This window comes from Neodiprion fabricii, chromosome 2 (assembly GCF_021155785.1).
Source record: "Neodiprion fabricii isolate iyNeoFabr1 chromosome 2, iyNeoFabr1.1, whole genome shotgun sequence".
In the NCBI taxonomy this organism is placed as follows: Eukaryota; Metazoa; Arthropoda; class Insecta; order Hymenoptera; family Diprionidae; genus Neodiprion; species Neodiprion fabricii.
In genome coordinates, this window is record NC_060240.1 from 8,949,825 (window position 1) to 8,975,847 (window position 26,023).

Here is a 26,023-nt window from a genome sequence, read left to right on the forward strand (position 1 = left end):
TTATTTTTGGATCTTTCATTAACTTTGCCTTTAAATAATCATTCGCACAACACATCGAACAAGTCCAATGTCAACTGGTGATGAAAGCTTGTGCGCATGCCATATGACTGTTCTTACGGTACCATTGAACTTGGGATTTGGAAACTTGTTTCGTCCGTTCGTACGAACCTTGACCTCCACGATTCATCCCTTACGAATATCGCTGGTTGAAGATACCGAGAACATGCATCGCGGATCGAGGATGTGTACGATTGCGTGTGTAAATTGAGACGCGGTTTGACCGGGTGGAATTGAACCGGTGTTTGCGAGTAGCTCGCGAGGTACATAATATGCGGGACGACCATTAATTTAATTTGAGCGCAAACACGGCGAGTAAATAAAGTACACGGAGATAAGTTCGGTGAGCATATACCTGAATAGTAAGGTAATAAGGTCCTCGGCTTCAGCGATACCAGCAGCACCACCTAGGCACGGGGTACGGTTTCATTCTGAGAAACAGCATCGTTGCACGAGAGTGTTGCACAGGGTACCAGGTCTCGGACCTAACATACGTCCGGGCGTCCCGACGGCGTCCCGACGTCCCGGCGTCCGGACAGGCACGTTGCATTATGGATGCGTTTGCAATAATTATTCGTTTCCTATAGGAGCACGTAACAGCCGACATCGAGGCCTGCGGTTCGTGCGAGGCCTCGTGTTTTGCACCTGATTAAAGATAAGGCCTCGTACCCGTATTCACCTTCGTACCTCTGTCATAACCACGTTACACACGCCCATCGACACACCCTTCGTCCCACTCTTCTAACCCGTATCGCGCATTACATACCCCGATACTGATCGTCTATGGTAGGAACCACCTATGCCAACCTCCTAAGTGTCAATACTCACGGGGGTTGCGCCTCTAACGACGATACCGGCCATGGACTAGCTTATATTCCCATCGTTTTATACACCGGGATTATTATACCTTGTGCACCCGTGATTGTGCGCTTAGCGAACGAATGAAATCCGCGCAAAGTACCGAGCGGTGTAAACAACGAAATTTTGTAGAAATTTCGAAACTCAAATGTCGATATTCACAGTCCGCGCACGTTTTCCATACAGTGTTTTGGATGACGCACAAAGTTTCGATTGGGTGGGCCCATGCAGATCACGTTCCCTGCTTCGACACTATTTGCTGATAAATTTCTTCGACGTGGTCCATTATAAGACCCGGTGATGACCACGTGAAAACAATTCGATTCTTCGCTTCTTTTGGGTTGCCAAGTGTTCTTTCACCCATTGGTAACAGTTCTGGGTAAACTTGGATCCGGTGACACTCGAGGCGGTAATTTGATTGGAGAGAAATAACCATAAGCTTGCGGTAAGTAGAAACAGCAAGTGTTCGTCTCTTCCGAACTACGGTTGCAAAACATGGTCTGTGTACTGGGAGAGGGCAAATAGTCACCTTGACCTCGAAGACTGGGAATCTTTTGGAAACAAAAAATTGCGTTTCTTCGTCCTTGTTCCATGAAGTCCTGAATTTCTTACCAGACATTAAAACTGACAGCGATTTCTTTTGTGGAGAAATGGACTGTCCAACAATTTTTCCACCTATTAGTAACGGTTGCAGAAAAACTAAGAACAGGAAAAGCTCATGGCAATAATTGGACAAAAAAGAAATAACCAGAATGAGCTCGCTTCTCCTGGTCGATGATTGCAAAGGGTGGTGACCGTATTGTAAAATGGTACTTACATACCTTGACCCAAAAGACCGAGAATCTTTCAGGTATCCCATATTCCGTTCGTTCGTCCTCGTTCCATAAAGTCACGGTGTTTTCCATTCGAAGACAGAGCGAAGGTTGATCAACCCTAGGGCAAAAGGGTGATGCAAAGTGACGCAATGACCTCCCGCCGCGTTCCTCTCGTCTCCAAAACTGGCACACGCTGCAGGGTTAAGGGGTTCCAGTGGTTATCACGCAAACTACAGCCTCCGGGGGTTCCCGAGGGTTCGGAGGTTCGCTCCAGGGGCGCCACTGGCTTTCCGAACCGCAGGGTTTCGCCGCCTGCTGCCAAGCATTTCCATTTTACCCCTGCGGGACGGACGCGTCGCATTATTTTCGTTGAGTACTTTATACGGGAGACAGAGAAGACCAAGAGCCTCGCTTCCAGACAACGGCTCACCACCGTCCACTCGCACACATCCATCCAGCCGTATCCCGACGCTCGGTTTTATATGCCGTCGACGTCGTTCTACCCGGTTGGACACCTACTGACGCGTTACTTATTTATAAATACCGTTGGCGCCGGTAGATACAGACATCTGCCGTCCGGGGAAAACGCGCGCGTCAACTCGCCGGGTCTCCGCGTGCTCGATTCCGTTTCAAAGGGCCCAAGTTTTCCGTCTGATCCACACCGCGCACACCGCTAATTGGGTGCATAGTTGATAATTACTGATGTTTCTCAATTACACGTCGACTCCTTTCTTTATAATTGTTTTACTTTGTTCTTTACGTGTTTTTTTTTCTACCTTTTTTTTCTTTCTCCTAGTGATAAAGGTTCGTTGATAGGGTTTCAGGTGAAAAGTTACACGCGTCATTCTGACACTGTTTGAATCGTAAAATTTCCGAGAACGTGATTACAGGCACGATAAGGGGAAGAGAAAAACTATGGATCGGACAAGACCATCACGGAGAACGGCCGGTGATTGGAACACCATTCGATTATCGGAAAACGTTTAGTTGGACATTAATTTTCAATTTAGAACACTATCTCTCTCTCTCCCTCGCTCTACCGTTTTCTATCGATACAATTATGGCTAAAGGTTTAGTTGTAGTTCTAAATTAAATTAGGCTGAGACTGTCACTTTTTCCCATTCCCATCTCTGGCATATGTATTTGTTCTCTTTACTCGATTACTTTGTAATATTATGCAACATGTCTATGGATGAAAAATATGAATTTGTCCATCTATATATTTCTCTCTCTCTCTCTCTCTCTCTCTCTCTCTCGCTATGTATATACATATCGTGTGTATATTACATTGATTCTTGGTACTGTATATCGGCTATATTTATCAGCAGGCTGAACTTCACATGCGGTCATCGACCGCGGACCATTAATGGTGTTACGAAGCGGTGAAACGTCTCTGTACTCTCGCACCGTACGCCATTCTTATTTGAATTATTTTCCTGCGGGAAATGGCTAATGCAACGTATCGCAAAGAGAGCGTTCTTCGGCCGCCACGATATCGTTATTCACCGAGTTTAGCCGTGCGAGGCAAAGCAAGACCTGCGGTTTGTTCAGTAATTTCGTGATACTTTCCTTCAATTACTCTTCGCAAAGGATAATCCGTTCGATTATAGGATGATTTCTTGCGGAGGATGACCACAGGAATCCAGTTTCACAAAAACCCGAGTGAATTTCTCTCCGTACCCGCGATCAATTAGCAATTGCAACAACCACCTGTCCCGGTACGAAATCTTACGATCAGGCGCGCCACGCTTCACCGCGGCATCAAAATTGGGACTCAAAAAACGCGCGTATACCATCCGTATTACGGACATTTCGGGGTCCCCGGAGGCGCCGAGAAGAAAAGAGGAGAGCGAGCTGGCCCGTCTGTGGCGTTTATTTCAGGCGGGCTAATTAGTGCTGCCTCGCGAGGTTTACGGTTGACATTCGTTCGACCCGGGTCGGCCGGCTCGTTGGTTCGGTTTCGTTCCCTCGGAATGGGAATGGGGTTTTACTGCGGCTACATGACGCATACTGGACCCGGTGATCCCGTCCGATCCGATCCGGCGTCCTTTGCTAAGGCTCCGTCAGCGAAGGAGCGTCTCGGAGGAGAACCGGAGGGAACTTCTGTCCAATAAAACTCCCAGCTGAGGCGCCGGCCGAGTTTCCGGCCCGCCGTCGGCTCGCTCAGGATCACCTAAAGGTGTTCGCCTTCCTTTTCTTTCCTGCCGCCGCTCTACCACGTTCAACAATATTCTTTTGTCTTATACTCGAGAGCTGCAGGGTGCGGTATTCACACCCTTTTATTGCTCAAATTAGCCCCTCCTCAATCGCTCGCCTGAGATTCGTCCTCGATGTCCGGAAAAAATTTTCTCAACGCGAGGTCGTAAAATGATTCCAAGGCAGCAGCCTGCCCGAGCCAGAAACTTGGGATTGGTAGTGGCGAGACAATTTTGGTTGATAAGAAATTTGCAACGGTTCGGTGACAATTGCAGTGTACATTCCTGTTATCGTTAATCCGGTTAAAACTGACCCAACAGTGAAGGTGTGAAACCACGAGGAGTGGGATTTCTAAATTTTTGGATAAACAGAACGAGCGTTACTTTGTCGGATGATGGGCCCGGGCCCCGCCCTCGTAAACAGTGAACCTTGCGTCCAGACACGAGGAGGACGGTATAACCTGCGCTGGTTTCTGGTCGAGGGAAAGAAAACCTGAAAAGAAGGGAAAAAAATGACAGTCGACACAGGGCGGAAGACGAGATAAGACTGGCCAGGGAAGGATGGATACCTTTACTTAGTGCGTGCATACCTGCCTCGAAACAGACGGAGAGAGAGAGAGAGTTAAAAAGAGAGAGAGAAGGAGAAGGAAATAAGAGAAAAACAGTGAGAGAGACTTTCGAGAGACGGACTGTCCGGGGATCTTATTAAGTGTCCTTATCGTAACGAGATGCTCGGGCCCCATGGTGGAATAATCGTTTAACTTTTACTCGGCATGCAAACGACTGCATCGCTGGACACATACCTTTACAGTTACGGAGATTATGCGTTGAGAAGTTGTTTCGAAGTTGAATTCGGACCTGTTTTCAAACCTTATATGTGTAGTTGCACAAGCTGCAATTGCTGCAGTAACGATTAACAGTGAAACGCGCATAGTACTGGACTCTTAACATGGCCTAACATTAAGATTTGATAATAACAAGCTGTAGTAAACACCAAAAGTTTCCCGAAACCTTTCGTCGATTTATCGAATGGATCGGACAACCGGGAACGGTAGTTTTATACGTGGGGAATGTTACCGATTTGTAGAAATTTTTTTCGTTCTGGAATAGAGGAAAAAATTTTCAGCATCTGAGTTTCAATGGACTTCGTTCGTCATGAAGAGTTTATAGGCCGGTGTAAAAATTCCTTCGAATATTACGTCACTTCTTACGTGGAAACGGAACACAAAAGTGTGCGTGTGCGGTTACGTATACATACCTGACTTACCTGCGCAGTGCAAAGTATCGAAGGCAATGGCCTTCGCTGGTCATAGAAAATATATTTTTTTTATGCCAAGAGAGAGGTCTTAGGCACCATGGGTATACTTGCAGGTATTGCTGCGGCACTGGTTTATTTTGAGGGGAGAAAAGTGAAGCAACACCAAAGCCCACCGGCTACCATATTGTTTGAGGAACACGGACATGTGACGAACATGGAGGACGTAGGTACCTAAATTACCGTTAAACCAGATTTCACAGCCATCTTGTGCATCCGTAGGTGGGGCTAGATGATTTTATAACGTTGGGCAAGATGCCTGCCCGCTTGATAAAATATCACAGATAAACTCTCAGCGTCGGAAGACTTGACACTGACTGTAGGTATTATACTGCAGCGCAGCTGGTACTTCTCTCTCTCTCTCTCTCTCTCTTTATAACCGCAACTATAACTTTTGCAAGCACTGCTCACGCGCAATTCCAAAAGCTTCTACCAGTCCGACATCGATACTTAAAGGCACTTCGTTCCGGGGTAAAAACACGCGGCTTATCAGCGGACCGAGATCTATACCGCTTTCAATAAATCAAAGTCAGAAATCAGAGAGCAAACTAGTGCCAGTTTCGAGCGTGGGTGAGATGGTAATCGGGATGGGTAATTTTGGAGAAAGCTAAATAGGAAATACTTTGCTTTACGACAACGGTGTCTACTTCCTGAGCGATAAGCGAGCCCGGACCGGAGTCAACACCGATCCACGGTGCAGGTATCAAGCGGACGAATAAGCATCGGTAACTTTGCGACCGTGAAGAAAAACAGTTTTGCAAAAAACATGATTATCCGGAGGGCGGTACAATGGCCGTTTAAGACGAGGGAAGGATTGACAGGTCAACGGTGGGCTTCGCCGGACTGCCCAGCGTTTATTAGGACTGGATGAACTGGATGGGTCGTAAATCATACCCCGGGTGCTCGACGATCCTTGTGGTAGCCAAGGCTTCCGAGTTCAGGTATCCGTACCGTGGCCGTGCTCGTGGTCTGCGGGAATCGGACATCCACAGTCGACATGCAGACCCTATTTGCTGTCCGCGCTTGTACCCTCCGCAAGGGTCCTTATCTGGTCCTGGGAGTCCGGGCGCACTTACGGATCTGTCGGGTAATCCCATTAGAGGCATTAGGTTCAGTTGCCAGTTGCATCGGAAACTTGGTACTGTGTAGAGGTCCCTGGCTGACACGGTTTCTCGGCATGGCCTCCGGCCGCAGCTTCGTATGCGGCATTCCATTCAGGTTTTACCGTCGCAAATTTAGGTACCGCGGTAATTCTATCTGGGACAGTTCAATCGGTCGGAGGGAAGCGCAACGTCGCGTGGTCGCCACACCGCAAGGTTCGACCTTCTTCCGATGGTCAACGAGATCATCACGGCCGGTCCGTGGCATGAATGAAATTGCTCAAACGTGAGATGGAAACGTCGTAAATTGGTCATGGACGCTTTTACGTACGGTTCGAATGTGGATGAAGCGAAAAAAGAAATTTTTAGTTCCGGTTACCGCTCAGTCCTTAACTATTTTCATTTCTTACCACAATCGAAAAATATAGTTCTAGGTGGAAAATGAAAATTAGTTTTCTAGCTGTTACCGGAAATTCTAGTATCGGTTACTATTCTTTCTCATTACGATCACTGTTGCTATATTTTCTTGTAACTATGGCGAAATCTTAATGCTTGTGCACGAATAAATTGACGTTAAAGGCTTGTTTAACTAAAAAAGTAGAGTCGACCGAACAAACTGTTGCAATTACCAAAAAAGGATCGACGATAGCACAAAATGGTTAGGCGTACCTCGTTTTTCGTAATTCCAACAATATTCAAACAGTTTTTTTAACGATACCTGTTTTACTGAATTTTTCTAGTTACTGTGTCAAATGAAATTTTTCTCAGTGTGATGTTTACTGGAAAAGTGGCTTCGATTAGCGTGTTTATTGCGAAGCGTTGAATTTTGTCCGTCGAACTCGATCAATTCGTCCAATTTATGCACTTCGATGATCGTCGGTGCATTGTTATATCGATCCACGCTAATTGCTGCTTGTGGCGTGGGTATAATTTGTCAATGATCAGAGATTGATGGTCGGTTCAGGGGGGCCTGAAGAGTTTTCGTTCGATGATTACGGTTCGTAAACGCAAATGCAAGCTGTGGGTATTCTTAAGTGTGTACAGTGACAAATATAAGCTGCGACGGCGCGTATACTCGCAACGATGGTAAATCAAAAGGAAGGCAGGAGTCGTATCCTCTCTTTAAGCATGTCCGCTTGCCCGCGGGCGGACACGTTAAGTATATTACTATCCGGGATGGAAAATATAGGAAAATAAACTGAACAGAAAAAGTACCTAATTCCCCTAGGTTTATGACCCACTTCGTTTACTTTATACGAGTTCGTAAAGTTGAGTTTATTTCAAGATTTACACCGAGACGGGACGAGGACGGCCTCTTGATCTGACGGAAGGTTGAGCGTAGGAAAGAGCGGAAAAAGAAGAAGATACCGAAAAAGTGGGAGGCTGGTGAAAAACGGAAAAAATAATTGATAGGGTTTTAATGTCGAGAGACATGTGTACGCACACGTACACGTACCACACGTATGTGTATTCCAATCTCAACCGCGGTGCCACTTAATTCTGCCATAACTATTTTTGCACGAGCGTTTAAATACGCAAGCAGGTATACCCGACGCCAGCTTGCACAGCGTACAAACAGGTGTACCCGATTAGCCGACTAAGAAATTCAAGATAAGTGCTCGCAATTACGTGGTACATCGTTAATTAGAGGTTATACGTAGGTACACACAATACGAACGCTCGTTTAATGCCCAGACTACCTGCAGCTATGATTATAGAATGAATTTCCATGAGATATGATTCGCGGATAGACAGATACGTGCTGTAAGCTACATGAAAACCTGCGAGGTATAGGTACCAGAGACCTGTAACAAGACGGGGACTCGCAGCGAAATGCGTGCGGAAAGGAAGGGGTTGCCCATTGGGAACCTGTGCATGCAGTCGTTAATAAGATGAAACTAGTGCGGTAACAAAGTGCCAGCCATCATCCTAGGCGCGTCGTTAACGCTCGTGCCGTCATGGGCCGAAGGTACGAGGCTTGTAACACGGGAACTTTTGTTATCGTGGGTAGCCGGAATCGAATGGCGGTGGTTGGTTGCGAGGTGAAACGGGGGTGCCCGGCAACCCGAAAGTGCGCTGAAGCATTGGGCGCTACAACCGCGATGTGGGTGGAAAGAGGAGGCGAAGGGGGTGTGTATAATACACAAGGGGAGAATTATACCCCAATTTATGAATTGAGATTGATCACCGCCGCATGAGAGTGAGCCAGGCGACTTAATAACCATGGCAATAACATAATATCTGGATTTGTGGTTGGGCAAAGGTGCGGGGGGTACGCGGCATCGCTCGTTGTTACCTACCTGCGCTGGAAACTCACGTTCCAATTATACTGATTACCTCCCCCTCCCCGCCCCTTTACGCGAAAAAAAAAACGTTAATTATTGTAAAACTCCTTCAAAGACGGCAAAGACGCCGTTTCTATGACCCGCGAACGATACAAGTCTTAATCAAGTCCCCAGATTGTTCTAGAAGTCAAAAATACATCGTCGCCTTACTCGAGTTTCAAACTCGAAGCAACTCGGCTGTTCATATCGCGTGCGTGACGTTGAGCGACGGTCACCGTCGCGCTGATCGAGGAGTCTGGAATTGGGTCGTCGGTGGTGTTTTTTTATTTTTTTTTTTCACTACTGACCTGCGATCGGCGAATCGCGACGGTATCGCGGAAGGTTTTTCTAAATTTGGACACCTTCGAAACCGGTCGGTTGGAAGCTTTCTTTTTTCTTCATATTTTCAACTCAAAATTGGAGGAGAAATGTTCCTCGGAGTCCAGGCTCGGATCGGGATGCTGGTCTGTTGAAGGTTCGTGAGTAGATATATGCGATGTGTATACGAAAACCGATGTCGTGCCGAAAGAAATGGGTATTTTTGAGTGAATCGGTCGGGCCGCGGGATCGGTCTAGGTAGTTAGGGGGAGGGAGAGAGCATCAGCATCCGTGCGGCGGTGCGAGAAAAAATAGTGAGTTAGGATGAATGGTACATATAGGAAAGAAAGGAAAACGGCAGAGATTCAAGTCCTTTGCCGTCGAGTTGACAAGAGTCGACTCGCGTAAACATTCTCGTTTCTCCTTGTTTGCCGTTGATGTTTACTGTCGAGTGAAGTGGATGGAGTGAAGGGGCCGTCGCACACCGCGCGGGGTGTGCGGGTCGTCGTTTTACGGAAAGCCACGGTCGCCGATCTTCGCTTCGACGAAGCCGTGCGCCTTGGCCGCCTTGGCCGAGGAAGAGGGAGAGAAAAGAAGGTGCCGTTTTCCGTGGGCGTGGCCTCCGTGCGCCACGCCCACAGAGTAAGGCTCTCATCCAATCACGCGGCGCGGCTCCGCCCCCACTGCGCACCACGTGACCGCGCGCTCGACCGCCGATTGGCCGACGCGGATCGGCCACGCCCCATCTCGCCCGGGAAGGGGCCGGTGCTTTCGAGTTTCGTCGCCAGAGGGGGGATCAGGACGTGGTGGTGGAGTGGCAGCGGATGAAGTGGTGTGGGTGGAAGCGAGTCAGTCGCAGGCTGGAGGGCTTTGAGAGCAGGGGACGGAACGAACGAACGAACTCTATCTGTCTATAACTAATCGCTTGTTACACGTCTGTCCGATTGTCCGTACTGTCCGTCCCACGAGCCAGTGAATATCCTAGTTAGTTCCTCCACGTTTTTACACCTTCCTTTGTTTTCGCGAGTTGTTTTGTTTTTTGTTTTTTTTTTTTATTTTGTAAATTTCTTTTTTATTTTTCCTCCCTCGTTTTTGTCATCATCGTTGTACCGCGGCGCTCCCCGTTCATCCGACGCAACGACAACCGCCGCGTATGGAACTCGGCGATCGTTTTGACGGTTCGACTTTTTTTTTTTTTTTTTTTCTCTCTTTCCGCACCACTCGTTGCCTCATCTACACCAACCCCTTGTGTTCCCTGAAACGTGCGATCATCGTTGTGCGGGTCTAGTTGTTCCACCGCTCGGACTAAAGTGATAAAACGTACCTACAGCACGATCGATGGTTCGAAGACGGACTGTAATTTCGTAGGTGAAGGGGGGCCTCGCCTCGGCCTACCAGCATGTGGCCGCCCAACGGAAAACATCATCTCAGCGACGAACAGCCACGGTTATAGTCTTGGAAACGGCTATTCGATTCACCTGCAGCCTGCAGTGCTCGCCTACTGCCAGTTGGAATTAAGGAGGACGGATTCCTCCTTTTTATTGTTACGTCGTATTGTTATCCGTCGTTGTTATTATTTTATTATTTGTTCGTCCGATCGGTACGTCGTTTCGACGAGAAGACGGTACTCTCCGGCATTGTGACAGTGTGATTAGTGCGTGCAGGTGGAAAGATCATATTTTTTATATCGTTGTATATAAAAAATAAATAAATAAATAATAATAATTGTGTAGTTCAAAATCATCGAGTTATAAATAATTCGGACTAATTGTAACCTTACCTGCTGCCGGTTGTACGTGCAACGATTATGTCCGCCTACGCGCAATTCGGATACTCATATCCGTCGGCCTCGCAGGTAAACACAAATTGCACATGTACATTTACCTCTCTCTCTCTTTCTCTTTTTCTCTCTCTCTCTCTCTCTCTCTCTAATTTGCTGCTACACACTCAGAAAACTTGAAACGTACCGGCCAGCACGCCAATTGTGATTCAAATTGTCGAAATAAAATTGTGCACGTAATTGGACTGATGGTAAAATTTTTTCATCTGAAAAATACATACCTTATACCCGACGAAGGGTTCTTGAAATATTCGATACACCTGATAACTTCACCTGCGAATCGTCATTCGAATAGTTTTTCTGACGTTTCGCGTTTTACTTCCACTCACCTGTCCCTTTGAACCGTCGGCCGTCGCTGGTGGAACTACGGTGTAAATTTCGTTCCGAGCTTTAATGGCGAAAACGTAAAGTAGGCCAATCATTTTGAGATTCATCTCCGTCTCCAAGCGTCGGCCGTTCTCTGAGATCGCCGAACCTCGGCTCCAATGATCAATTTGGCGATAACGTTTCGCCACGTCTGACGATGAGTGTCCGTCGACCATCGCGTGATACTCGGACTCAGTGTGACGTTACTGTATTCGTAGAAATGAGGGGAAGGAAAAATTTATCTGGCGTGATTTGCGAGGCGAAAAAATTAATCCGAATCCGTCGCTATGGATATCTGATCATATTTTATACCCATAACTACACGGTTTGATAGGTGCAGTTTATCTGTATATCCACCTATATACGTGATATACGTTTCAAGCACGCACCTCTGTTCACCTGGACGTCGGTTTTGTTGATAATCTGATCACGCCGCGTCGCGACGATCGATACTACTCGCCGTTTTTCCGTGCATTACTGATTTCGCGGGAATCTTGATTCCGTTTCGTACATGAGCAATAAATCAAGAATCGATTGTTTTCAATAATGTTAGAAAACCGCGCGAGCAGGGCAAAAAAAAATTTGGTGGCTTTTTGCGAGTTCAAATATTCCGCTTAACGATTCGAAATTGAGCCTAGCCGTGTAATTAAAATTACTCTATCCACCTGCCTAGATCGATTAATTTTCAAATGACGCAGGTGCGTATACGATAACGATAGTCACAAGGTTCACTTCCTATCGTCGTTGACCGCAAGTCGAGTGTCCGAAATAAAAAGCAAGTGTTTTCTAGAATTATCTATTAAACTTGCAATACGTGCCACGCGTAATTTTTCTGCAAACGTTCCGTCCGTACGCGTTTGCATTACATTACAGAACCTAACTTTGCGGGAAAATTTTCACCATCTTACGCGTGTGTTCAGGTAGTGTGGATACGTGTACACAATATGTATATATACATATATATATATATATATATATATATAGTATATACATGTACACGGTATGTTTGAGCGCCATCGCGCTTACGAAAAGTTGATATTGCACCCCAAACTTTGCTCTTATTGTTCGCGGACGTACAGCGGGCGGTGGAAAAGTTCTCTAAACTGAAAGTGCACGACCCGGTGTGCCAGCGCCACGGTCAGGGTGTAAAAGTGGCATTTGCCGAGCACGCTGGCTGGAGGCGAAAGGATGAGAGGGGGGTGAGCGGCGGGCGCAGGCGCTTTGTGCTTTGGAAAAAGTTCCTACCCAACAATTCGCCCCCGTGCAACGATCCCGGCTGTTTGTTTTATTTTTATTAATACTCGTAGTTCCCACCTTTCGTAACCAAAACCACCCTGACTTAGATACAACCTCTCTTTCTTGAATGACAAAACCCTTCGTTATATCCGTCACTTCAAAGCGCGGTGAGAAATCTGAGAAACGATTTGTCATATTCGTGACTAGGAACGTAGCTACTGGAATGAACTCTTGATGTGTGTTTAGAATCTGCATCATATTAAACCCGAACAAGCCAAATGATATTGTAATTGAATACCCGTTCTGAAATAATGTTACTTCTGCTCCGAGGATTTGAAATTAAATTCACGTTTTGCAAAAATTTATCGTTTCTCTTTTTTATTTTGCTCGTTTTCGCTTGAGAGCCGGGAGCAAGTACCCAACGTAATGTTGAATCAATCTCCGTAACTTGTGCTGAAAAATACGCCTACGGTTCATATTATCAGAAAATTAAATTGACCCTCTTAATGATTCTCAATACGTATATTTCGGAACTATTTTTAACGTTATACTTGAAATCAGTTCAATACTTCGAGTTAATTGTACTGTTCGTACATCGACGAGGTCCACGTCTAACTTCCGATGGCTCGACGATAACCTTTTGTTATGGTCATCGTACATGTTTATTTCAAGTGTGATTATGCACGTGGATGATACAGCGTGCAATAAACGTTGCCAATTTACGATTGAACTTGCTTTATTTGGGTATAATACGAAGTGAATATACATATTTGAATAGTAAATGCGAATTAATTGAATCGTTTCAACCGGTTTCCCGGCAATAGAATTTGAAATAAAACGAGGCAGTCACTCCGCTTCGTTTCAAGTATCCGCAAATCGTCCGCACAGTCGTATCCGAAATTTGTCGACACGTTCAAGAGTGCAGATGATGCTCAAATATACGAATACGTATCCTTTCAATTTCCTTGCACGATGGAAACAGAAATGGCATTTTATATACTGGATTTCAATTTTATACTGGATGGATCTAACCGAATTACCGCTGATTATATCTGCCACGCAGCCAGGTTAATTTCGCAATCATTCCAACTCGAAGCGGATTTGCTCTCGTTTAATTCGCCCTGCCCACATCGAGCGATTCGTATCACACGCCTGAAAAATGATTCGTTAATTATTCGCGTCAAATCGCCCACGATCTTGCGGTCACTGCCTGCTGCGAATCGCCCACTTTTCCTCTAACGAAGAACTTTCAGACACGCGAGAAAATTTCTTGCCAAAAAATCAATCCCTCCTCGTTTCGCGTTAGAGACGAAGTCGAAACGTCCGGTACAGTCGGTCCTAAATCAGTCGATAGTATTCGACAGGATCTTACATCCGGTTTCATCTATTTTTAATTCGTCATTTACGCATTTTCAACCTCATATTATATCATCTTGCCAACTAATGGCAATAGTATTATTATCTTTGTCGTGCTTTTGACTCGAGCTGTTACAGCCAGCCGCCGTATTGGTTAACGCATTTTTCTCGGTAGTTTGCTGTTCTAATTTCCAGACAAAATATTCTTGATACTGAAATACTAGGCATAATCAAAAAATTTCTAGTACGGAATTGATCGGGAAAATTGGCTCTGTTAAAAAGAACTGCGCATTGATAAAATTCGGAGGTTGCAGTCCTTCCGTCCAACTGAGGTTTCACTCTTCGCACGCATACTCGCAATCGGTTAATCTGATTCAGCGAGTAATTGTTGAGTAAACATTGGCGGTGTGGGATTAGCTCGAGTTACACTGATATTTGCAGTTTGAACGAAACCGAGAGGAGTTTGGAGAGATGAAGGACGGCTTTATAAATCGAGTAGCATTCAATCCGGAGGTTTTCGATCTCGTTACTCCGAGAGCTTACAATGCGAGATGCATAATAATAGCGGGTTAATTACCCGCCTGGGCGAAACAAAACCCGTGCACTTAACGCCGAGTGTTTAACCTTTTCAATCACATATTTTTCAACTCAATATTTTGCACTGAAAAAAATTCCATTCTTTATAGTAACTAGAAAAATTCAGTAAAACAGGCATCGTCAAAAAAACTGAATATCGTTGGGATTACGAAGAACGAGGTACGGGAAACCATTTTGCGCTATCGTCGATCCTTTTTTGGTTATTGCAACGCAAAATCAGTTTCTGAGGTTTACTCTACTTTTTTAGTTGAATAAGGCTTGAACGTCAATTTATCGTTGCACGAGCGTTAAATTTTCGCAACGGTTACAAGAAAAAATAACAACAGTGATCGTAATGAGAAAGAATAGTAACGGATACAGGACTTTCCGGTAACACCTAGAAAACTAATTTTAATTTTCTACCCAGAACTATATTTTTCGATTGTGGTAAAAACTGAAAATAATTAAAGACTGAACGGTAACCGGAACTAAAAATTTCTCTCAGTGTGGCCTGTATTTTGTTACTCGATGGTATTTCGGATAACTGATCGCGACTCCAAACCCAGAACATAATTCTAATAATTTCTAAATCCAAGATAGCGGATACAACATGGCGGATGTAAAATCGAAAAAACTACGAAAAATCCTAAACTTGTTACTCGAGAGTTTCCGGGGTCATACAAAGTAACGAAGATCACTCTAAGTTGCGAGTAAACTGCGATAAGGCTAGAATGTTAAAATCTTTAAAATGGCACGCTGAGTATCCCACTGTGGTTGAAAGGATTAATTAGTGTACCAATCTGCTCACCACGCGAAGCTGGTCCAAACGTCTTACTATAATCGGTCGCAGTCTGTTAGTGGGGTGAATTTGTGCGCAATGATCAAGGGCCATCCTGCAGGTTGTATAATCAACATCGCCAAGACGCGTGCATATCAACGCGTTGCCGAATGAATGGGGTTATCCGCCCCCGGGGTGCAGAAGCGCCGAAAATTGATATTCACCGTGGCTATTGGCCCTCCAGCACTCTCGGCCTCCGCGAATGCATAAAGCCTCACCCACACTCACCGTACCCTCTTTCAATACACCGACACACCACCAATTCGCATCGCATTCACGGACGAAAGCGAGCCTCTTTGCGCATGTGTGCGGCTGGACCCATCCCGAAACTCTCTGCAGAGGTCCAGAGTCGTCTCTCTCTCTCTCTCTCTCTCTCTCTCTCTCTCTCTCTCTCTCTCTCTCTCTCGGCATGAATATAAGCGAGGGTGCGGCACTGTGTGAGAATCCAATGTGCACGCCACACACGGGCGTAAAAGTCGAGGCATTTATTCGTGTTTTTTTTTAATTTTTCTTTTTTTTTTGTTTTATTTCACCAAGCCGAAAGGATCGAGTCCTTTTCCGCATCCTCTGGCAACATCGGTATATATGTATAGAAAATAATAACACTCGAGCGTGGCACTCAAACCCTTACACTAACCATTCGTCTAGCTTGTTTTCACACGATTAGTTATATCGCGGTAAATTTTTAACGATATCGCAGTGTCGGGCTTATTTAATACAGGATATGAGACACTCGACGAGTGGATAACATCGAAATTTAATCAATCTTAACGCCAGAATGATACACCGGAGTTGTACGTTTGTACCCGGTGATTTCACATCTTCCGCCAATTTTCACGATTTTCAATTCTTTTCCCCTTGAGGTAAAATTTTGCTACACTTTTCGAATTCTAAAAAATGTTTAAATTGTACCATCGTTTGCCTCGTTAAAAAAAAAGATAGATAAGAAAAAACGATGTTGTTTTAACCATTTATAACAATGATAGTCGTGATTGAACGTGTGGAAACACGTGTTTGTGCGTCAATGTATAGTTAAGTGGTAGAAAAAAAAAATAAGTTCACCATTCCAGGGATAATAGATCATCGAAAAAATACTGATAAGCCGTTGACGGGGTAGTTTATTTTCTCGCAACTATACGAAAAATGTGAGATCTTTGTAAAAATAAGAACAGAAGCTTTCAGACTATAAACGAACCTAGAAGTGAATCGAGAACATGCAAGAGATAAAGAAAGAGTGTAAAAAAAGACCTGCATTCTTTAAAGAAAGATAGAAATTATCGTGACCAACACAATTTGGAAATCTCTCGCAATACAATAACGCAAAACAATGAATCAAAGTTCTATAAAAAATGAGATGCTTGCACTTTGCGATGAGACAAAAACTCTGAAAAAAATCAATCACAACCAAGTTGATGAGTTAATTCGTTTTGAATAATAAAAATGCCAAAAAGTTGAGAGTAAATTGTTTAAACAAAAATTTGTTCAACAAATCTGCAGTGAAATTTGTTTTATGTTGAATAAAATGAATTCACTGATTCTTCTGAATGCCTAGATGCCAGTTTCGAGAATTATTTCAATTTTGAAATATGGATCAAAAGTCCTGAATGTTTTTACGATAGGTTTTCGTGAATGGTTATACATTACACTCGAGAAGTTTTAGAGGCACGGAACGAATAGTTTCATAAATGGAGCGTTAGGAAATTTATGAAAAAGAAATTATTCAAGATCGGCAAAAAATTCCGAAAAACATTGTCAAGTATTCAGAAAAGTCATTGAATTCATTTTACATGAGATAAAACAAATTTCACCAAAGATTGGTTGAGCAAAGATTTTGTTTAGACATTTTGTCAACAACATTTTGGCATTATTATTATTGAAAACGAATCATCCCATCAACTAGCTCACATTTGATTTTTTTCCAGATATTCACGTCATCGCCAAGTGTTCGATATTCTCACCGAGAGTAACTTTTGGTTGGGAATACACGTCGAATGAGACCTTAAATACCTATCCAAGGAGACAATCAGTCCCATGGGAGAAACGTCATTAACCTTTGGTCGTTGATCCTACTTCACGGTACGAGGAGATTCATTTTTCTTACAATCCGAAAACGACGTTACGGTAACAGATAAGTCCTCGTTGCTTGTCGCTCAAGCCTCGTAGGTATAATAATTACTGAGACGTCGAAGTACCGGTTTTTGCCATTCTACTAATTAACAACTGCCGTTAAACTACCGTCTCACCTACAACTGTGTGGCAGGTTCCGAGCCCCGCTGATACGGTACAATTAAGTGTTATCTATTCGGACGAGGCACAGGTTGTGCAGGGCGTAGGGTGTAGGGCAGGCAAATCAGTACCACCGAGTACCTTCTCTCCTAGGATTGCAGGAGCGTACGTCTTCATTGTCGAGTGCCGGTTTTACAGACAGATACTCGCAAGACCGATTACAGCCACTTATTCGTATTTAACGAGCCACTTTTTGCCATTTCACATATCTAGTTGGACACGTAAGGTTATGCGCATCGTACGCGACATTCTCCTGCAATTATTCTACGCATGGTTGTTGCCGCGATTCGAGGTTCGACATTTTCGCGAAAATCATTATTGGAACTCACGGTGAAGCTCGTTTTGCATCATTAACATATCAGAGCAATTCGGCGCTGGTCGTGAAAAAATCATTACATTTTTATCACCGTTCCTTATTCGAATAAATTTGAGTATCGGATAAGATCGAAGATTGCCGATATCTCGTTATAACGTTCGTTTGGTATCGGGGATAATTAAATTAATAGAAGAGAAATAAAATGAACCAGTATTATACGCTTGCGAAATGGCTAATCAGCCGAGAATTTGTGCAGGTCTGATAATTTTCATGAATATTCATTCTTGTACGACATTAAATACGGTCAACGTCGGGCAATCAACTTTGACGTACGTCGACGATCTATTTTTTCATTCGAATTTCAACGCGACGACCTGTTTCTGCCACGTGCGAAACGCATCGTAGGTAGCGACATTTTTTGTCGTCGAACTTTCGCGAGACGAATCATCATCTTCCTTGTGAATTTTACCACAGTATAAATTTTGTTCTCCAAACGTGTGCTGATCTACATCCAGATTATACTTGAAATAAAAATGCGAAAAATATCAAACGATTTTTAAAATTACTGCAAGTAATTTATGATCGCGATAAGTAACCGACAGGTTTCACCTTTGGCAAGTTAAACTGACTCTCTTTTTTCACTAATTAGGTTTAAAAAAATTGTAGTGACTGTTTTCATTTGTTTGTTTGTTCTTTGAAATTTTTTTATATGTACGTTATATATATATATATATATATATATATATACATACGTAGGAACATAATACAAAACTATCCGAGCCGGTCCGTTTGTGTTTTTATTCCGACAACAATATGGCACCGTCCCAGAAAAAGCCGTTATTTCAGACCTTCGGTAGATTAAAATCCGCGCGAAACTAGAAAAGTTGAAATATATGCTCGGGTGATCAAAGATATTTGACTGATCAAAGCTTGTCGCGGAGAATTTAATACGATTTTTTTAAGGCCGTGTTATGTAATTGCTGCCTTGGTCCGACGTGCAGACTTGAAGTTAACGATGCCCGAAGATTTTGTTAACAAGCGGTGCTTCGTCGTGTATTGCTATGAAATTTTCGTAACAGCTTGATCCAAGTTGACCCTTACGCTGTACAACGGGGTCAAAATGAACACACAGCATCTTTGCCGTGAATTCCGGAGGAAAAACATTCGTAATAATCTGATGTGGTCCAAGATAAATAATAAAATATCTTCCTGTTTTAAATATCTGTGTCTTGAGAGCTATTCAGTTAATTTTCAGGTAATAATTGAAAATTCATTTAGCTGTGATTTTTTTAGTACAATTATCCATTTACCGCTATTTCCTTGTTTCATGAATATTTTTTTTTTCACATACTAAATTTCGATTTGCTAAAAATAACTAATTTGCCTTGAAATATCGTACCGATAGAGTTTCTCAGAATTTCTTCAAGTTATTCGAATCGATGAGTTCGTTTCTACGCAATGATTTTTATCGTGTTAATTGATACACGATGTAATTAATGTCTATAAACGAAAAAAAAATATGTATAAAAAAAAATCGAATAAATTCATCACTATAATTCAACGTTTTTTTACATTTTTCGGAAAAATGTCATTTCTAAATTATCGCGACAGGAATAAAATTTGAATTCATAATTGCCGGTCCACTATATGAAAAACTTAATTATCCAAATTGTTTTCCAACTACAAAACGTAACATCGAGAGAAATTTTTGGATCGTGGTTACTTTTCACGTATCTCGAATATTCTATCGCTTACAACCATACTTGACTAAAAAAATCCAGAACTGTATACGAAATGAAAATGAATGTTTTTAACCTTAACGAAAAGATTCAATACACGTTACTATTAATTTTTACTCTATGGTAACTCGTTCTATAGGTTTTAGTAAAATATTTTCTTCACCCAATACGAATGGAGAAATGTATAATTCAACCAAAGAAGTCTAATTTTGCCAACTTGGCAATGTGCAGTATCAACGATGTACTAATAACGACAATACTCTTCCACCAACTGCAAAAAATGAAACTTTATCTCACGATGTTTATCATAAAATATCGATTTACGTTTCAGCTTTTGGTTAGCGGTGGCCAACCAACCACGGCGACGTCGCCAGCGATGTCATCAGGCGGGGCCCTGAGTCCCGGGGCCCTATCACCGTCATCGACGGCAACGACGACGACGGGCGCCGGGCCCGGAACCACCGGTGGAGCGACTACGCCGGTCGGTGGATCGACGGGGACCAGCACAGGATGTTGCGAAAACGGACGACCGATGATGACGGACCCCGTGACCGGGCAAACGGTCTGCTCCTGTCAATACGACAGCGCGGCCCGGCTGGCCCTGGGGGCCTATCCAAGGCTGGCCCCGACGGCGACGTCGTACTCCTCCTACCCGACGCCCACGCCCTCCACCACCGACCAGGGGCCTTATCCCAGCATCGGGATGGACAGCTCGGCCTTCTATTCGCCCCTGGTAAGTCCGAATTGTTAACGATTCGACACCAGGATTTTAGATATCGATACACTGGGAAAAATTTCATTTGTTACGGTAACTAGAAAAATTCAGTAAAACGGGTATCGTTAAAAAAACTCTTCGAACATTGTTGGAATTACGAGAAACCGTAATTTTCATTTTCTACCTAGAACTATATTTATCGATTGTGGTAAAAATGAGAACAGTTAAGGACTGAGCGGTAATCGGAACTATAAATTTCTCTCGGTGTACCTTTTACCATTCATGCCCGATATTTGATATGGCCACACTGAGAGAAAAAAGTCGTTGATTCAACTAAATGTGCGAAATGAATATTTCTTTGTCTCAATTCAACGTCTGTTAGTTTATCGAAATGTTTAGTTGATTTAAATAGTCCAGCTGCACATTTTCTTAGACCGACAGATATTGAATTGACACAAATAAATATTCATTTCGTCGCCAGTGATCGCATATTTGGTTGATTCAACAACTGTTTTCTCTCAGCACAGTTGCGATTTGTAGAAAGATTTTATCGAGTGAAATGTCACTTTTTTTTGGAGTGAAAACTGATTTACCCTTGCGGAGAAGAGTGAGATTTGACCCGAGAAAATTTTGGAAAGCTTTCTGAATTCTCTACATAGTTTTGCAAAATTTCTGTAGTAAAATCTCAGTCCTGTCAAAGTAGCTCGGCTTTCATTCCAAAAAATTTTAGAAAATAAACGAGGCTGCTTATTTCAGTCATATTTCATCAACTGGTTCAGATATCTTGCGGAAATTGAAATTAGGCATCTGATCCAATTATCCATAAGAAATCCTGAAATATGTATCCTACATTATTATTTGACTGGGATTCAATTGATCCTCCAATAAATCGGTACACCCAGAAAAAAAAAATATCCATACGCGTAACACGAATTTATCAGAATATATTTTCTTGATCGTAATGACTATTTATTAGTACGAACTGAGTTCAATCGAGTCGAATAAAATTTTCTTGCGTATGCCAAGTGAATAATTTAACAGGTGCGTAGGTATATAAATAAAATCTTTTTTCTAAAAGCGAGACGATGAGAAGCGTGTAAAAAAGTTGACATAGAAAATGACAGCATTCGTAGCGACTTAGTCAAGTATAGAAATTAATACCATCATTCGATTAATCCTGATGGAATTTTACTCAAAAAGCGAGTTTCCGTCGATCTGCTCTTCGGTAGATTGAAATACGAGGCAACAGCTTCGTAATGTAAGATAAACGCACTAGTTGCGACTCGACGCTTCTGCGCCTAGTTAAAAGCAATATTACGTCAAGTTACTAGCATTTAATACTCCGTGATTCTCGCAAAAAATATATCTTAATGTATATCATACGGATAAAGTGAATTGAAAATAAAATTTAAGAAAGAATTAATAAATCTTCACCGTCTGCAGATTGTCCTCGTGCCGAGGACGTGTTACGCTACTTCGATACTTTATTATTTCATTTTTATTTCCGTTTGTAATCGCTCAATTATTGCGCTCGAAAATATTTATCGCCTTGCGTCTTATAGGCGTGTCGACAAGCGGTTGGCTAATAATACGGCTACTTTGTTTTGTGTCTTATTTTCTTCGTACTTACAATTTTATTATTATCTTTTTACTATTCGGCCATTTACAACTCTGCTCGTATAAATTTGACACAGTGACATTTCAATGTCGTCATATTTTTACTCGATGAGAATTTTTTTTTTTAATTTGTGTGTCGCGACTGCTTCTTTGTTGCAATGCCTATTTGCAATGCCGTTAATTGCTCAAAAACAAACAAAAAAAAAAAAAAAACCCGTTAACCAAACTGGTAGAAAATAATATCATTACGAAATAGCTCTTTTCACGCGTTGGTTAAATCGTCAAAATTTTTTTCATCCTTGTGCAAAAGTATCGCGCAAAGCAAATTAATCGTAATATTTCATACGCTGAGTGAAATATAGTAATCGGATAAATCGTATTTTTTGAGGTAACTTTTCCCCAGCTGATTGTTTTTCTTGATTTTTTTATTTTTTTTTGTTTTACCACCGGCACGCACGCCCAAAATTTAAATGGCTGAAACAATTCTGAATTTACAATGTCATCCCGTGCGTATAAATGTGTTCTCTGTAAAAGACGGTATGCGTTATTATATTGAGCAATGCTAAAGAAACGAGGCGGGCAAAGGGAACCTTATGCCTTTGCGACAGATGCCAGAATTCCGATTCTCCGCGGGATGCAAGAGAGCCGGGCCAATTAAATTTGAATTTATCAACATAATTACACTAATTGGCTGCCTTTAGTCTGAGCTGTCAATTAATTCATCTTCCGACAAGCCTCACCTTTTTCTCTATTTATCGTCTCTCCTCTCAACACCTCTACTCTTAACCGATCTCCGCGTTCGTGGCGGTAAAGGAACTAAAAATCAACCGAATTCCGGCTATTCTCAATCAAATTAACACTCTCGCATTTCCTCAGCCGCGAGTAGTCGATTTATTTCATGAATTTCATCCTGCGTCTCGGTAGCTCCCTGAATTTTTATTTCCCTTGATTTATTTTCTCTCATCTTTGTTTCTGATATTCTGACCTCTCATCCTCTCACGCAAGTGTATAATTTGACGTAGATCGACTAATCGAAATAAAATCAAGACGCATCGATCGTTGATGAATATACGATTTATACGATGGTTTGCTCTAACCGTTAAAGGCAGAAAAATAAAACTGTCGCCGTCGAGCAGGCGAAGGGATTTCTAACCTAAGGCAATCCGAACGCTCGACGCGGTCCCGATTTCGAAAATTAAATCAGCAGCCATCTGTTGGCGTGAGAATTGTTTGTCGATATAGAGCTGATAAAAATCTCTCCCAAGGGGGAATCCTGGGTGTGTATAGTAGCTGCTGTTCATGGAACAGAGGAAATAATAGAGATGGAGGGAAGCGGAAAACCCGTCGCATTGAAACGGCAATAGAGTTATTTCGAGGCTAGCCAGCCGTTGTTGCTACCTTTCTAGCCTGCTTGAAACGGGTGTAATTATTACATCCGATATCTTGATCCTAAATACACAATAATACAAACGTTGCGTATTACGCCTTGTTTGCGTGAACTGCGCAGTGTATATTTCTCTGTAACTCTCGACGTCCAATTAACATGCAAATCTTTACTCTTTATTTGTACAATGAGAAGGAGAAAAAAAAGAAATACATTTTATACGATGTGGTAAATATTTTATACAACGCGAGTATATTTTACGCGTTCCCTCGCGCATGTTTTCCGTACCCGATGTAACCGTTTCTGTGACGGTAGAGCGAATCTACGAATGCGCATGCGCGGAGGAGTTAAGAGCGGTCTTTTCTACACAGCGCGCATGCGCTGTCGCGAACAAATTTGACACTACGCGTACCTAACCTAAATTTCGTGATTCGTGAAAAAACGTGTGCAACAAAGAGGCGACGGTCTTTTCGCCGCGCGTATTTGCAATATTCGTTTTCGGCTCACCTGTTACTCATATTACAAACTTACGCTAGGTCCGAGAAAAAAAAGTTTACCTCTTTGTCACACAATATACTATTTTACCGAAATTCTGCTCCGAGATCATTCCCAATAACGTGTGTCAATTGACAAGCACGGTGATCGCGACTCGAGATTCTGTGCAGAGGCTCTTGATTAGTTCGTGAGATTATTCTGCCGGTATTAATTTAACAGAATTTCTTTTATGGTAATGGATTCCCTCTCCGTTCCTCATTCCCCCGGGTTTTCTCGACACGCGGAATCCCGCGGGGGCTGAGAAAAAGGCGTCGGTTCGTCCGGCGAACGGCGTCGCGTCGCTTCGCGTCGCTGCGGTATCGATTCCGCGTATGTATTATACCTAGGTGTATATATAGGGTATACGTATGTTATAAGCGAAACCACGGGACCCTTTTTCTCTCTCTCAGCTCGGCGTTCCATAGAAAACCCGAGGCACGATATTACATATATGTATGTAGGGATGACGGGAGTCTCGAAGGATATACATTTATTTCTCTGCCGCGGAACCGCCGCCCCCTATATAAGATTTGTTTAATGTTTTTTCGCTCCGACGTTACGGCCGTTGCTTTTGCCTCACTCCATGTAACGTTATATACACCGAGAAGAAACTAACCATGCGACAAATCCCGGTGTTTTAGCTAGCTCCGCTTTATTATACAATTCCACTAGTGTGCGGAAACGAGCAAAAAACTTACCAGCGATCGATCGAGATCTGTCGGAGATTTGCGCGATTCGCGTTCGTAACACATTTATCGCTGTATTGCGACTTGAACTGCTCATTCAAAACGTTGGTAATTAAAGTATTCGTCGTTGACGAGAAAATAAGGAAAAAACTTAATTGAGCCATCGATGATAAAGCCGGCAGGATTAACTTTTGCCCATCCCATCACCCTGTTTTTGTTTTTTTTTTTTCAAACTCGTTTTCAAATTACAAAGAGAAAATTAGATTCGTTGATTTGGGCATTTTCATATCGTTAAATATTCAAAATTGTTAATTTTTTCACTGGATTATTCGTAATCACGTACGTACAAGATGTTTTCAACGAATCTTATTCTCCTCGGTTCGTATGCTTGGTAAAAGAAAAAAAAAAAAACAAAAGAAAATAAGTTGAGTAACAAGTAAAAAGAATTAACGGTGTTTGAAGGCATAAAAAAAATTGTACAACTGCTTACTCGAAGGAATAAACCAATGAAAACAAGCCAATACATCATTCTGGATGTAATACAATACTGTATGATTAGTGTGATCTATTTTCAGTGTGCATGACTGGTAAAGTCGGGCGTACTATCGTATTGTACTAGCTTGCGTGTGCTTATTTAATTGCCATTGTTTTTGTTCCGATATACAAGCGGTCGCGAGTTATTACTCCGTGATAATAATTACCCACCTTGTTATTCATTCGACGTTGTTGTACAAATTCAAATTAACACTGGCCATTCGTGTAATTTACGTCGTCGATTAGATGTACTTTCGAGTCGGGATATTAAGTCGGTGTCAATTTCAGGGACCGTAAGACAAGGTTCCATTCCATTCGCCTGTCACAGAGAAGATTAAGTACCTACTCTGCGGTCAAGTTTTCAGGTCGGATTTTAGTTTTGCAAGTACATGAATGGAACCGGCAAGTAAATCGATCGAATAACCGGTAATCGTGTTTGGAACAACCACTGGCTTAACCCTTGTTTGACACACTTCTGTAGAACCGCGTACTTGACATACTGGGGTCATTTTACCCGAGCGACAAAAATCGTTATGCAAAGTAAACTGTTAAATAATTTTCACTTGAAATTTTTTTTTTGCATCTTCTCAAATGGCTACTTTTTGAAACAAATTATCAAAACGCCAGATGGCACCACAGAGCCGATTTTTTTATAATCTGGTACTTCAAATTCACGAAGAAATGGTGCGGGGTCGTTTGTACCCCAGGGATTGAAGCAAGGGTTAAAGACACCGTAAATAATCTTGGTAAAGATACGAGATGTGTACCGAGATTCCACGCGGCGTTAGCGATTTCTTAATCTCGGTTCGTTACGCCACGGCAGGAACGAGTTGAAAGTTTGACAATGCAGATAATGCCCGACGTGGGAAGATCCGTGGCCGGATGCTTTCGGTGCGTGGCATACCTTGCAACCTACGCTGCTTTACAGGCTAGATACTCGAGGGGTAATGGCAAGTTTCGATGACGAGCGTTATAGGTTAGTAAGAATCGGATTAGCATTAGCATTGAATAAAACGAA

The 26,023-nt window shown here is 42.9% G+C and overlaps 1 protein-coding gene across 6 annotated transcripts in view; it reads left to right on the top strand.

The window, feature by feature from the left end:
• The window catches only part of LOC124176518 (homeobox protein araucan), a 67,288-nt gene that overhangs the window by 19,839 nt on the left and 21,426 nt on the right, over positions 1-26,023 (top strand). For 3 of the 6 annotated variants that reach the window (XM_046557911.1, XM_046557912.1, XM_046557913.1), the window contains exon 2: positions 19,867-20,268. In XM_046557911.1, coding sequence (XP_046413867.1) covers positions 19,867-20,268 — 402 coding nt within the window. Of the gene's footprint in view, positions 1-9,847; positions 10,838-17,116; positions 17,271-19,866; positions 20,269-26,023 lie in introns of those variants that run through there. The other 3 variants (XM_046557914.1, XM_046557916.1, XM_046557915.1) reach the window with 2 other exon arrangements.